This window comes from Apodemus sylvaticus, chromosome 7 (genome assembly GCF_947179515.1).
Source record: "Apodemus sylvaticus chromosome 7, mApoSyl1.1, whole genome shotgun sequence".
NCBI lineage: Eukaryota > Metazoa > Chordata > Mammalia > Rodentia > Muridae > Apodemus > Apodemus sylvaticus.
This window is the reverse complement of record NC_067478.1, coordinates 3,529,554-3,543,104: the sequence shown is the minus strand read 5'-3', so window position 1 is coordinate 3,543,104 and position 13,551 is coordinate 3,529,554. Positions and strand designations below refer to the sequence as shown.

The window sequence follows — 13,551 nt, the reverse complement described above, 5'->3', positions numbered from 1 at the left end:
GACTGCACTGGGGGGCGGGGGGGGGGGCGCGGATCTTATTGACCCGGCCAATATCCTGCTCAGGGTGCCTTTGGGCTATAATCATAGGGTGTGCTTTTTTTCCCCACCGCTCCCATAGGTATACAGGATCCTGTCCAAAGACATTCCTGCATTTCTTCCTGCATAGCTGCTATGCATTTTGACTTGGGGAAAAGAGAAGGCAGTCTCGGGAATATTAGCCTCCAAAGTGGAATGGGAATGGTCTTCAAGTCCTATAGCTACAAGCTACAAATCAATGCTGTGTCTCATGGCTGTTTGTTGGCTCCTTATGGAATAAATTCTTATTTTTATTTTGCAACGTGTATTTGTTAACCTAAATATGATATCCTTTCTCCTAAGGACACAAAGAGAAATCTTTTTAAAAGGAAGAAAGATTCTCACTGTATAATTCGGTCTCTGCCTCCTCCTCGAGGCTGGGATTCCATTTTTATATATTTATTGACTGATAAGAATTCTGGGTCCTGAACTCAGTCTTACATATCTTTTACTGACTGACTGGGCCATTGCTCCAGCCTTTGTTGGTTTTGAGACAGGGTCTTGCACAAACTCTCCAAGATGCATAAGTCAGAGATAAAAACAGGGGCTGGAGAGACGGATCGTTGGCTAAGAGTCCTGGCTGCTCTTCCATGGAGCCTGCTTCCGTTCCCCACATCAGGAGGGCAGCTCACAACTGCCTGTGCTTCTAGGGGATCTGATTCTCCCTTCTAGCCTCTCCAGCACTGAATGCATGCAAGCAAAGTGACCATACACATTAAAGTTAATGAATAGATTTTAAATAAAAGTAAAATCATTAAAAAAAAAAAGTCAGGTATCTTAATTTTACATGCCAATGTCTGGCTCCTAGAAGCCCCACAGCGTATTCACCTAAAAACAAACAAGCATTAGATAAAACCGGAACGTTGTCTGTGCTTACTTTTAAAAGCACTGCATGCTGAAGATCATGGTTAAGTCACAAGCTCATAGTTATAAGACTGCAATTGTTCAAAGGCCAGCTGCGTGCCTCTCCTGCTGCCAAGGCCGTGTTTCCTTTGACATGTCTGTGTTTCTCACCCCTGTGAGAGAGCTCTTTCAGATAACCCTCACTCAGCTGGGTCCCTCCTGTCTTATACACACCACAGATATCTCAACCCTGCTGGATCCACACACTCGGAAAGCCACACTTTCCCATGCCCATGCACTGTCCCAGCTATCCCAACTCTAATGGCCCCTATGTCTGTGGTCCTCCTATGGATACCCAGACCCTACACCATACCCCAAGTGTCTACAATGCAGATACACAGACACACACACACACACACCATCCCAGACAAGACACCTGGCTCTCCACTACCACCGCAGCTCACATGGAGGTAGTGTTTTTCACACTTTCACGCCTGATCTGCAGCTCAGACCTGTGTGCACTGGTATAGTGGCTGAGGCTAGCCCTGTCTCCCACCCCTCCCCTCCCCTTCCCCCGCCTAAGCCTCCCGAGCAGCTGGGGTTGCCTGTGTGTTTCACAACACCCAGCACACAGAGAGAGCTGTTAAATGCCATTTCACAGAGGAAAGGAGATAAGAGCTGAATCTAACCAGTATCACAATGCCAGAGAGGGGCAGAGGGAGGAGCTGGGTCAGCCCACTTCTAGATGGCTGGCCAATCAGGCCCAGGGAGTTGCAGTCTCACTCCCGCCCCCAGCTCTGGGATTGCAAGATAAATACCATCATACCTGGCTGTCTTTCTCTTCTCTCTCTCTCTCTCTCTCTCACCAAGTAAGCTACTTCCCCAGCTCTTGTTTTCTTTGAGAAAGCGTTGCCTCGTCGCCCAGCTGGCGCTGACTCTGTAAGCTGGGCCGGCCTCAAGCTCTGGCATCTTCTACCCCAGCCTGCTGCTTGCTGGGATTGTAGCCTTGCACCACTGCACACAGCTTAGCCGTAATATTTTTACTTTGTAAAAAACAAACTGGAGGGTTTATCCAAGTCTTCCTTTCCAAAAAAAAGTATGATCTAATAATAAAATTCAAGGAAATATAAAAGCCACGTGTTTAAGAACAATACATGATTTTTTCCCCCTGAACTACTGTGATTGACTTTAAATGCATTCGTTTTGGCAGTGTGGGGTTCGAATCCCGGGAGAACTCTCACTGCTGCGCCATGCTCCGAGTCCATTGCCGCTGGTTTCACACTTCATCCCTCAAGCTCCCCGCACTGAAGCTCCCCGGGACCCAGTTCTCCTCCTAGATAGACACGGGTGCTGACTGCTGCACTCACACTGGACAGCGGGGTCACAGCAGCTGCTTCCAACAGATAGCAGAACTTTAAAACAAGCCTCTGATCCAGCCGGGCGGTGGTGGCGCACCTTTGATCCCAGCACTTGGGAGGCAGAGGCAGGCGGATTTCTGAGTTCGAGGCCAGCCTGGTCTACAGAGTGAGTTCCAGGACAGCCAGGGCTACACAGAGAAACCCTGTCTCAAAAAACCAAAAATAAAAAATAAAAAATAAAGAAATAAACACGCCTCTGAGAGGCACGTGTTAGCCGTTACTGTCCAGTCCTGTCAGTGTTGCCGAGCACCTCTCTCAGATGCCCATCCTCCCCACTGGCCTCTGGGCACGACTGCCCACTGCCTGCCTGCCCAGGACAAGCACCGAGAGGACCTTGTGGCCGTGTTTCCGTGGCAAGGATTTTCAGTCTCTCTTGTCTGGAATATCTTTTCACTCAGCTTTTTACACCTGTCCTGACAGAAAGCTTTTCCTTGGGATGTCTCACACAGTACCGCTGCACTCTTCGGGATGCTGCTGTCACAGAGGACCCACAGGCACTCCTAATCTTCTGTTATCTCCTCTTCCAGGAGATGTGGTGCCCCCTCGTGGCCTCCGCAGGTACTAAGTTTGTTTGTTTACATTTGGTACTCAGAAACACACGCAGGCAAACACTCATACACATAAAATAAAGTAAAATAAAGTAAAATAGAATAAAATAAAATGAAAGACAGTGTCCCAAATGGGCTCATTCGGAGCGGCAGGGTGACTAGCGGTTGGGAAGCAGAGTTCTGGTTCACAGCTATCCTCCGTCACTCTAGCTTTAGGGGGCTGGAGACCCGCTCTGGCCTGGAAAGGACTATTCCCCCTGGCCCACCCCCTCCACACACATTAGTAAAAAGTAGTTAAAGTGCTTAATGTTGTAAAGGCCTGAATTTGGATCCCCATCACACACGCGAGGAGCTAGGATCGATGGCCTGCAGTGGTCATCCCGGGGAGGGACAGACAAGTGCGCCCCAGGGGCTGAGGGACCAGCTTGGCCGGCTGAACTGGCAAACTCTGGGTTCAGTGAGAGGCTGTCTCAAGACGATGGGGTGAAGGGGGCTGAGGAAGGCACCCGGTGTGCTGCTTTGTTCTTGTCCACTTGACACAGCTAGGGTCCTCTGGGAGGAGCGGACCCCACTTGGGGATGCCTCCATTAGAGACACGGCTGTGGGAACATATCCTTAAGCAGTGATTGGTCAGTGCTTGATGTGGGCGAGCCAAGCCCCGCCGGGGCTCTTCCGCCCCTGGTCCTAGGCTGTATAAGAAAGCAGTTGAGGGAGCCAAGAGGAGTGTGCCAAACAGCCACCTTCCTCCACAGCCTCTGCTTCCGTTCCTGCCCCGACTTGCCTTCGTGGTGGACTGTAAGCTGTGACCCAAATAGACCCTTTCCTCCTCAAGTTGCTCTTGGCCATGTGTTCTCTCAGAGCATAGAGAGCAAACTAGACTGTGTGTGCTCGGGTGGAGGGGCAGCCTGGGCTTGGAGGCCCAGGAACCACACAGAGCAGAGGGGAGAAGAGATCCCAGTTGATGAGCAACCGAGACAGGGGAGCCCGGGAACCCCACCGCTCGGCTCGGCGAAGAAGCCTCCTCAGCAGAGACATTGCACCTCCCAGGGAAGTCTCCCCACCTGAGGCGAGGAGCCTCAGCCTGCTCTGCTTTCTCCTTCCCATCTCCTCGTTGCTTCTTGGCTTTTCCTGATGAGAGTCTCAGCAGGTAAAAAACTCTCGCGAAAGAGACTGAGCGGAGGGCCCCAAAAGCAGAAGCGGGGAACTGGACAAAGGGCGGGGCTTTATAGGATTTCTTAGGAGGCGGAGCTTTCAAGGCAGAGATTTCTAGATTGAGGATTGGTGGGATTTCAAGTCTTGAGTTTGGGGAGCTCAGTGGTTGGTGAGTTTCCTGCTGGTGGCTTTTTTCACCCCTTTTTCTGCATTGGGCCCATGGGTTAGGGTTCAAGGTCCTCCAGCCACAGCGGGCTTTGGCTGAGGCACCATCTCTGTGGAGCTGCTAGCGAGGCTGGAGAGGAGGTGCTGCCTCCCGTGGGACAGCTCCTGTGGGATAGTTCCTGCATCAAGGCTGTAGGTTGAGGGAGGAAAAGTGTGGTCACTATGAAGAGTTTGAGGGGCAGCTCCTGCTAAGGCGGGAAAGGCAATACACCACCGTGAACAGCTCCTGTGATGGCTTCTGGGAAGACTGGAGATTAAGAAGTTGCAGTGCCGCCATTTTGACAGCTCCTGTGGGGGCATCTTACCACAGCCATAGGCTGGGACTGGAAGGAAGGGCTGTCCACCCCTGAGGACTTTTGCTGTGAGCCACTCTGGGACTACGTAGGGCACCCAGCATTGACCTCTAACTTCCACTGACTTGGATGGGTGTGCACACCTGTTCATACACAAATAATTGCATATCTTTTAAAGGAAACAACCAGGGCCAGGGTAGCCTCGGTTTCACTTCTGGCACAGATATTTTTTTTGTTTTCTCTTTTAGGCTTCAAAGGTTTCCTCACAGTGGGCATCAGGCCTATGGTAAGCTGGGCAGGGTTCCTGCCTGCTGGCTTCCACCTGGCTGCCTAAGACAAGCAAGGGATGGCCGGGCAGTGGTGGAGAGAAACCCTGTCTTGAAAAACCGAAGACAGAGAGAGAGAGAGAGAGAGAGAGAGAGAGAGAGAGAGAGAGAGAGAGAGAGAGATAGAGAGAGCACTCCTGGGGCTTCCACCCGCATTTATGTGCCAGGCCTTTTCTCTTTTCCTTCTTTTTCGTTTTTATTTCTGTGTATGTGCGGCTGGAGGCAGAGGCATCGGATCCTCTGGGGCTGGAGTTACCGGCGGATGTGGCCCACCCCACGGGGATACTGGGGATCGAACTCTACTAACCCATCTCTCTGGCCCCTCACCGACCTTGCCATGGGCATTGGGCAGAGGTCTGAGGAACCAGAGTGTGGGGGCCGCTATCTTAGTTCCTGGTGTCAACCTCAACTCAGCCTTCCTTTCAGTGATTGGACTGCCCGGAGTCTTGTGCTGCTCTGTCTAATTCTAGAGGGCTGTAGTGGGAATCGTGATTACCTTCTCACTAGACTCTATTGCAGGGGTTCTTAACCCGTGGGTCACAGATAACAGATATCCTGCACATCAGATATTTACATTACAATTCATAAGGTTCTCAATCTCCCTAATGCTGAGACCCTTTCATATAGCTTCTCATGTTATTATTATAACATGACCATAAAATTATTATTATTTTGGTTTTCTGAGACAGGGTTTCTCTGTGTAGTCCTGGCTGTCTGACTGTCCTGGAACTCACTCTGTAGACCAGGCTGGCCTCGAACTCAGAAATCCACCTGCCTCTGCCTCCCAAGTGCTGGGATTAAAGGCTCAGACCACCATGGCCCAGCATAAAATTGTTTTCATTGCTACTTTGTAACTGTTATTTTGCTACTGTTATGAATTGTAAATATCTGTGTTTTCCAATGGTCTCAGGTGAACCTTGTGAAAGGGGTCGAGACTGACAGGTTGAGAACCTCTTCATCAGCACAAAGCAAGTCTTGCCTGGAAAAGTTACCTCGTCCATGAAACAGAACTCAGAAACCTGATGCAGCCTGATGCTTCTCAGCACAGGTCCTGAGACAGTCCTTCAATGATGTGCCCTGTCAGCTGGTCGGTGGTGGTGCATGCCTTTAATCCCAGCACTTGGGAGGCAGAGGCAGGCAGATTTCTGAGTTCAGGTCTACAGAGTAAGTTCCAGGGAAGTCAAGGTTATACAGAGAAACCCTATCTTGAAAAACCAAAAAAAGCCAGGCGGTGGTGGCACACTCCTGTAATCCCAGCACTCTGGGAGGCAGAGGCAGGTGGATCTCTGAGTTCAAGGCCAGCCTGGTCTACAGAGTGAGTTCCAGGACAGCCAGGGCTACACAGAGAAACTCTGTCTCAAAAAAAACAAATAAAAAAAAAAAAAAAAAAAAAAAAAAAGATGTGCCCTGTCTTTCCTGGAGGAGAAAACAACACGTTAAAACCTTGGAGAGTAGTGGAGTGGCGGCAGTGCCTTTAACCTAGGACTCAGGAGGCAGAGGCTGGTGGATCTTTATTGTGTGTTCGAGGCCATCCTAGTCTTCAGAGCCAGGGCTCTGGACAGTCAGGGCTGTTACACAGAGAAACCCTGTCCTGAAAAACAAAACAACAAAATCAGTGGAGGGTGTCCCAGTGAGACCTCAGGCCTTGGATGCCTGGAAGTTTGGAGGTAAAGTGAACTCGGAAGGGTGGAGAACAGGGTGACATAATCCAACTGCACACTTATGGAAAAGTCCTGTAAACTGAAGGATTTCCTCAGCGTTTCTCGAAGTGTGTTCACTATACCATTGGACTCTAAACTGTCTCACTTCCTCCCCCCCCCCCTCCCCAGTTCTCTGGTAGTACAGCCAGGGAACTCTTATTAGGGAGAAAGGTTTTTTTGTTTTTCTCTTTAAAAATTTTTTTAAGATAATACTCACTTGGAGGAAAAAAAGGACACCGGTATCATCCTGAGATCTTGGCACAAAGCAAATACTGCAGTACTGAACTGGCCTGGTGAGGGACAGTGGAACTGAGAAACCTGCTGTACTCTAGCAACACTGCCTGAACCATGGAAAAACAAGACTGGTGACACTGTTGTTATTGTGCTTTTTTCTTGCTTTGTTCCTATGTGTGACAGTGCACGTTCAGTTGTGTGTGCACGTTCAGTTGTGTGTGCATTGCTGTAAAAGCCAGTATTTGTCTTCCTCCATGGCTCTTCACCTCACTTTTTTTTAAAATTTATGTATGTATGTATGTATTTATTTAATGTAAGTATACTGTAGCTGTCTTCAGACACAACAGAAGCAGGCAGCAGATCTCATTACAGATGGTTGTGAGCCACCATGAGGTTGCTGGGATTTGAACTCAGGACCTTTGGAAGCACAGTCAGTGCTCTTAACCGCTGAGCCATCTCACCAGCCCCTTTACCTAACTTTTTAAGACAAAGTTTGTTGTTGTCTTAGGGTTTTCTTGCTGTGAACAGACACCATGACCAAGGCAACTCTTATCAGGACAACATTTAACTGGGGCTGGCTTACAGGTTCAGAGGTTCAGTCCATTATCATCAAGGTGGGAACATGGCAGCATCCAGGCAGGCATGGTGCAGGAGGAGCTGAGAGTTGTACATCTTCATCTGAAGGCTGCTAGCACAATACTGACTTCCAGGCAGCTAGGATGAGGGTCTTAAAGCTCATGCCCACAGTAACACACCTACTCCAGCAGGGCCACGCCTTCTAATTGTACCACTCCCTAGGCTGAGCATATACAAACCATTACAGTTGTTAAACCTGGAACTGACCAAGTAGACCAGTTCTTTGGTCAGTGAGCCCCTAGTATCCCACTGCCTCAGCCTCCTGAGAGGTGGGATGACAGGCAGGCTACCACACCCGCACGCACACGTGAGATCTGAGGTTCCGACATATCGATAAGTGTTTTATCCACTAAGTCATCTCCCAGAGTCACAATCCATACTCTGACATTCAAGATTTGGCCAGCTGTCAATTTTCTGTAAAGTATATATTCTTCATGTCTGTTTACTTCACTTAGGGTTCTGTGTGAATTTAACCTGCATTGTTCCAAAGTCTCCTGATTACAGGCTACCAAAGTTATCCATTCTCTTGTGTATGGGTCTCTATAGTTTCCAGTGTGTACTATTAGAAAAATTAGCCGGGCAGTGGTGGTGCGCACCTTTAATCCCAGCACTTGGGAGGCAGAGGCAGAGGCAGGCAGATTTCTGAGTTGGAGGCCATCCTAGTCCACAGAGTGAGTTCCAGGACAGCCAGGGCTACACAGAGAAACCCTGTCTCGAAAAACGTTAAAAAAAAAAAGAAGGAGGAGGAGGAAGAAGAAGGAAGAAGAAGAGGAGGAGGAGGAGGAGAAGAAGAAAAAGTAGAAAGTAGAAGGGTCAGGCATGGCCACTCATGCCTTTAATAGCAGGACTTGGGAGGCAGAGACAGGTAGATCTCTGTGAATTCAGGGTTAGCCTGGTCTACCTAGTTGCAGGATAGTCAGGGTTACATAGAGACCCTGTCTCAAAACAAATTTAACAAAAACCTAAACAAAACAGCAAAAGGAAAAGTACTGTTATGGCCACACTCCATATAATTCAGGCCAGTGAGCTGGCTCAGTGGGTGCTGCCAGGTCTGGTAACCCAAGTTTAGTCCCAGGGACCTTCAATGTGGAAGCAGAAAACCAATTCCCACAAGTACTGACACCCACTGGCTCTCACAGAAACACAGATGGTCAAACAAATAGGTAAATAACTATATGCAAAACAAAACAAAAGAAGGTGGAGAGGGTGATTTCTTCCCAAATGATGCAACCTGGCACAAAACTCTTAAGATCTGGGATTCTGGATCCAACCTCGGATCCTTTTTTTTTTTTTTTTTTTAAGACATTTATTTCCTGTATGTGGTACACTATCGCTGTCTTGAGACACACCAGGGAGGGCATCGGATCCCATTAACACATAGTTGTGAGCTACCATGTGGTTGGGGGGAATTGAACTCAGAACTTCTGGAAGAGCAGTTAGCGCTCTTAACCGCTGAGCCATCTCTCCAGCCCTGCATCTTTGTTCTTTAAGACTGAGTCTCAATATGTATCCCGGGTAGGGCAAGCGGCCTTCAATCCAGACTTGCTCCCGCCTCTGCCTCCCGAGAGCTGGGATTAAGGACGAGCGCCAGCACACTCGGCGGTACCTTACTTACATCCTGTGTATACAGAAGAAAAGGGAAGTGGGCTGCAGACGGAACGTTCGGAAGGAAAGATCAGCCTCTGAGTCCTTCCTAGCCCTGAAGGTTTCAGGAGTGACCGCCCTGTCTTGTCAACATTTGGGAGACTAAGGCAGGGGCGTTGCTGCGAGCGAGACTGCCTGGATGATACAGAGTAGAAGGCCAACACTAAGAGACCTTGTCCCAAAAATCCCAAACCCAAACAAACAAGAATGGAGAAACTACAACGCCAAGCTCACAGCACGTGGTTGGGAATGAGCAACCCGCACAGAGCCGGAACCGCCCGCCATGTCACTACCCACTGAGCATGCGTAAGAGCACGCACGTTTCCCCGTCGACCAATCGGTGGGCACGCTGGACGTCGGGGGCGGGGCTTCCGCCGACACTTGCGCACGGCAGGGCGGGCCCTCTCTCTTCTCGCTGAGCGCCGCCAACATGGTGAGTGTGTGTTCCGAGAGCTCCGAGCGTGGCCGTCTCGGCGCTCTTCTTCCGCCCCGGGCGGGGGAACTCCTGCGTGGAGTGGTTCTGCGTGACCCGGGCAGCGCGTGGGGAGGCGGCAAGGCGCGGAACCCAGCTCCGGGGGAGCGCGGCTCGGGTGGACGACCCTGCTGGGGCCACGCGTGCGCAGTGGCGGGAGTGGCTGGGCCTGAGGTTCGGGGATGGTGGCGCTGCTGCGGCCTCGGCCCTCCCCAGCCGCGAGCTCCTTTTTCTCCGGAAAAAGTGAACCGGGGAGTCAGTGGGTTGAACGATGAGCTAACTGTAAAAATTAAAGGAGCGTCAAACATGGGTAAGAGCAAATCCAGCGAACTTGTATGCTGGGAAAGTGGCTGGGAAGTTGAAAAATGCTGGTTACTAAGTTCAGATTCGTCCCCCAGGGCAGCTCCGAGCCCTGTGTTGCCGGGAAGCAGAGGACTTAGAAGATTCAAAGCCAACCCTTGTTTCTTTTCTTGTTTTAGGTGTTCAGGCGTTACGTGGAGGTTGGCCGGGTGGCCTACATTTCCTTTGGGCCCCATGCTGGAAAGCTGGTCGCAATTGTAGATGTCATTGATCAGAACAGGGTACGTGTGGGACAGAGTATTTTGCAATTTTTATTTAACGTGGCCGTAAGAGATGGTACTCAGGGTAGATAGAGTGGTCCCTGGGTGGAGTCCTTTAGATTACTGCTTTACCTTTGAGGAAACACTGGCCAATTGGTTTAAAGCACTGGAAAGAGTTAGCTGCTCTTAAAGGATTAATTCACCAGGTAAACTAGGCAGACAAATGCAGGTGAGTTTAAATGAGGTAGCTGTGAAGAGACTTTAGTGGGGCTGGGGATACAGCTCTGTTGAAAGTGCTTCTAGAGACCCTGGAGTCATTCCACGATCTGAGAGATAGGTGTGGTGGTTCCAGCCAACTTCTGGGAGGGTAAGGTAGGAGAGCCAGGAGTTTGCCACTAGCCTGGGCTGCTTGACCTTGCATGAAAAAAAAACACAACTGAGGTTTTTAGGATATTGGGTTCACAGAATGCAGATTGGCTTTATTTGAATAGTAACTACTTTTGGTCCTGAACTGGCGAAGTTATGTAGCGGTTGCAGCCATCTTGAGCTTTAGGTGCCTGTCTGAGATCCTTGGTTTTGTATTCTAGGCATTAGTGGATGGACCCTGTACTCGGGTGAGGAGGCAGGCCATGCCTTTCAAGTGCATGCAGCTCACGGACTTCATCCTCAAGTTCCCGCACAGGTAACACCCTGTTCTGAGTTGCTTTCAGTTTGGTGTCTGTCACAGACAGTTTGGAGCCAACCAAGGAAAGGGGTCTATATTTGACAAACAGGCCTTACTTAAACCTGCCCAGGTCATTTTGCCATTATGAAAGGTCCTGTTTGGATCCCTTTTTTCCCCTCCATAGAATAAGTTCAGTGAAAATGTCTGCTCTCATGTAGTCCAATCTGTTCCCAAATTTGCAGTGTTCAGGTCTTGACACCCCTTAGTGTTGGAGCTTGTGTGCCCTGCCATGCCCTCTGTTAATTAAACAACAAAAACCTGGGATTTGATGTACTTGTGTGTTGGCTACAAAGGGTTTAACATAAGTGTGTTTCCAGCTTATAAGAAATGAGGGCAACAGCAATGTTTTGTTGTTTTTGTTTTGTTTTGTTTTTAATAAGAAATGGCAGATTAAGACTACTGCAATACTGTGGTTTTCATCAGCAATGATTGGTACAAGGAAGCCACCACAGAACAGATTTGACCTGGGTGTTCTGTGATAGGTGCAGTTCAGGGGTGCTGGTGAAGTAGGCATAGTCACCATGTACTGGAGTGGCTACAGGTGAATCTAGGGTTCACTGGAGCAGTAAAGTTTTTGGTGGTTAAGAAACTTGGCCAAGTTCATGCACATCATATAACAGGTATGAGGAGCAGCTTTTGTTAATTACAAAAGGACATGGTTTTATGTACACGTATGTGAGCAGTGGCAAATACTCGGGATTTAAAAAAAATTTTTTTAACATGACCTAACATAAAGCTGATTTGGTAATATGTGACTTTGCTCTTCATAGTGCCCGCCAGAAGTATGTACGAAAGGCTTGGGAGAAGGCGGATATCAATACGAAATGGGCAGCCACAAGATGGGCCAAGAAAATTGATGCCAGAGAAAGGGTAAAGACATAAAGCTTTGAGCTCTGTAGGGTGGGGTGTGCTGAGAACTGTCAGGATATCAGTTGTTTTATTTTCTTTCAACAGAAAGCCAAGATGACAGACTTTGATCGTTTCAAAGTCATGAAGGCAAAGAAAATGGTAAGTTTTCAGGTGTACATTTATATTTGATGCAGGGTATTGAGGCAACAGTAGCCAGTCCCTATTTCGTGGTGGTATGTGTAATTGATGTTTATAAATCTTTCTTGAGACAGGGTTTTTCTGAATAGCTCTGGCAGTCCAGGAACTCTGTAGACCAGGCTGCCTCTGCCTCCCAAGTGCTGGGATTAAGATTAAAGGTGTGCACCACCACTGCCCAGTGATATTTATAATTCCTTTAGGTCAGGGCCAACAAGGTTGCTTATTGATTGGGGGTAAAAGTACCTGGCTTAATTACCAGAAGTCTTGGAAGTAATATTCTCATTTAAATTTAGGTGTATGGAAGCAGTTTAATTTTGGGTTTTTTTGTTTTTTGTTGTTGTTGTTGTTACTTTTTTCGAGACAGGGTTTCTCTGTATAGCCCTGGCTGTCCTGGAACTCTCTAGACCAGGCTGGCCTCAAACTCAGAAATCTGCTTGCCTCTGCCTTCCAGAATGCTGGGATTACAGGCGTGTGCCACCACTGCTCAGTGGTTTAATTTTTAACAGTGAACATAAGGTTTATTTTTGTGTGAGCCTGTAGTAAATGCTCTGTGTTTCCCCCCCCCCCCCCATCCCAGAGGAACAGAATAATCAAGACTGAAGTAAAGAAACTTCAAAGAGCTGCTATCCTGAAAGCTTCTCCTAAAAAAGCAGCTGTTGCTAAAGCTGCCATAGCAGCAGCGGCGGCGGCAGCAGCAGCTGCTAAAGCTAAAGTCCCAGCCAAGAAGGCAACGGGACCAGGCAAGAAGGCTGCAGCAGGCCAGAAGGCTCCTGCTCAGAAGGCTGCAGGACAGAAGGCAGCACCTCCTGCTAAGGGTCAGAAGGGTCAGAAGACCCCAGCCCAGAAAGCACCTGCTCCCAAAGCGGCCGGCAAGAAAGCGTAAGGCTACAGAAAGAATAAAGGTTCTTTTGACTGTACATCTCACGTGTGGACTCTAAGCTTGTTGCCAAGCGGGTAGTAGACTGGTGGGATTGTAGACAGGATCAGCTACATGAACTCATCCAGGCCTTAGTATATATGCAGCCAGAGTCAAACTGACCCTTTTTATACACAGGCCTTAACAGTACAAGTGTCCTTAACCCTGTACAACAAATGTATGTTTTCCCACCAGTGGGTGGAATTCCATCACTTTGAACCAGAGTCTAGTATAATTCTTGAAAGATCCAGTGGGGCTGTGCATGTGTGGTGCATTGGTGTTGATAATTTTGGGCTGTAAAATAGGCTTTGAATATTTCTAGGAAAGTGGATAATTAAGAGAGACGATTGAAAAGGATGGAATCCTGAAAAGCAGGAAGTGTTATTTGTAAGGGGTGGAAGTGAATTGTTTGCAGGGTCATTCCCAGAACACAGGGTGCTATTCAGTCTGATGTCCACAGTTATATCTGGACAGGTGGACACTGGAATACAGGCTGGGAATGACCTGGAGTTAGGGGAGTCCTGTCAGTGTCAACAGCGGTTCTGGGCTCCAAGTCTACCCTGTGAGCTACCAGGTAGAGGGTTGAGGGTAGGATTCAGGTTGCTCCAGGAAGTAGTGCAGTGTGGAGGAGCCCCACCTTGGTACGCACACATTTACTAACTGCACTGGGGGGGCGGGGGGCAGAGATGGGTGTGAACTCAGTTTGAGCCAGCCTGGACTACATAGTGAAGGTATAGG

The 13,551-nt window shown here is 48.9% G+C and overlaps 1 protein-coding gene across 1 annotated transcript; it reads left to right on the top strand.

The window, feature by feature from the left end:
• Nucleotides 1–9,417: 9,417 nt before the first annotated feature.
• On the top strand, nucleotides 9,418–12,814 carry Rpl14 (ribosomal protein L14). Its single transcript, XM_052186955.1, has 6 exons — nucleotides 9,418–9,527; nucleotides 10,046–10,147; nucleotides 10,714–10,808; nucleotides 11,621–11,720; nucleotides 11,805–11,858; nucleotides 12,475–12,814. Exons 1-6 carry the CDS (start codon nucleotides 9,525–9,527, stop codon nucleotides 12,778–12,780), a joined length of 660 nt encoding a protein of 219 aa, XP_052042915.1. The 5' UTR covers nucleotides 9,418–9,524; the 3' UTR covers nucleotides 12,781–12,814.
• The last annotated feature ends 737 nt before the right edge of the window (nucleotides 12,815–13,551 follow it).

Bases quoted from the DNA above. Each gene is read 5' to 3' on its own strand.
- Rpl14 (XM_052186955.1), top strand. The intron at 10,809-11,620 runs GTAACACCCTGT...TGCTCTTCATAG, and splicing joins ATCCTCAAGTTCCCGCACAG to TGCCCGCCAGAAGTATGTAC. The intron at 11,859-12,474 runs GTAAGTTTTCAG...CCCCCATCCCAG, and splicing joins TCATGAAGGCAAAGAAAATG to AGGAACAGAATAATCAAGAC.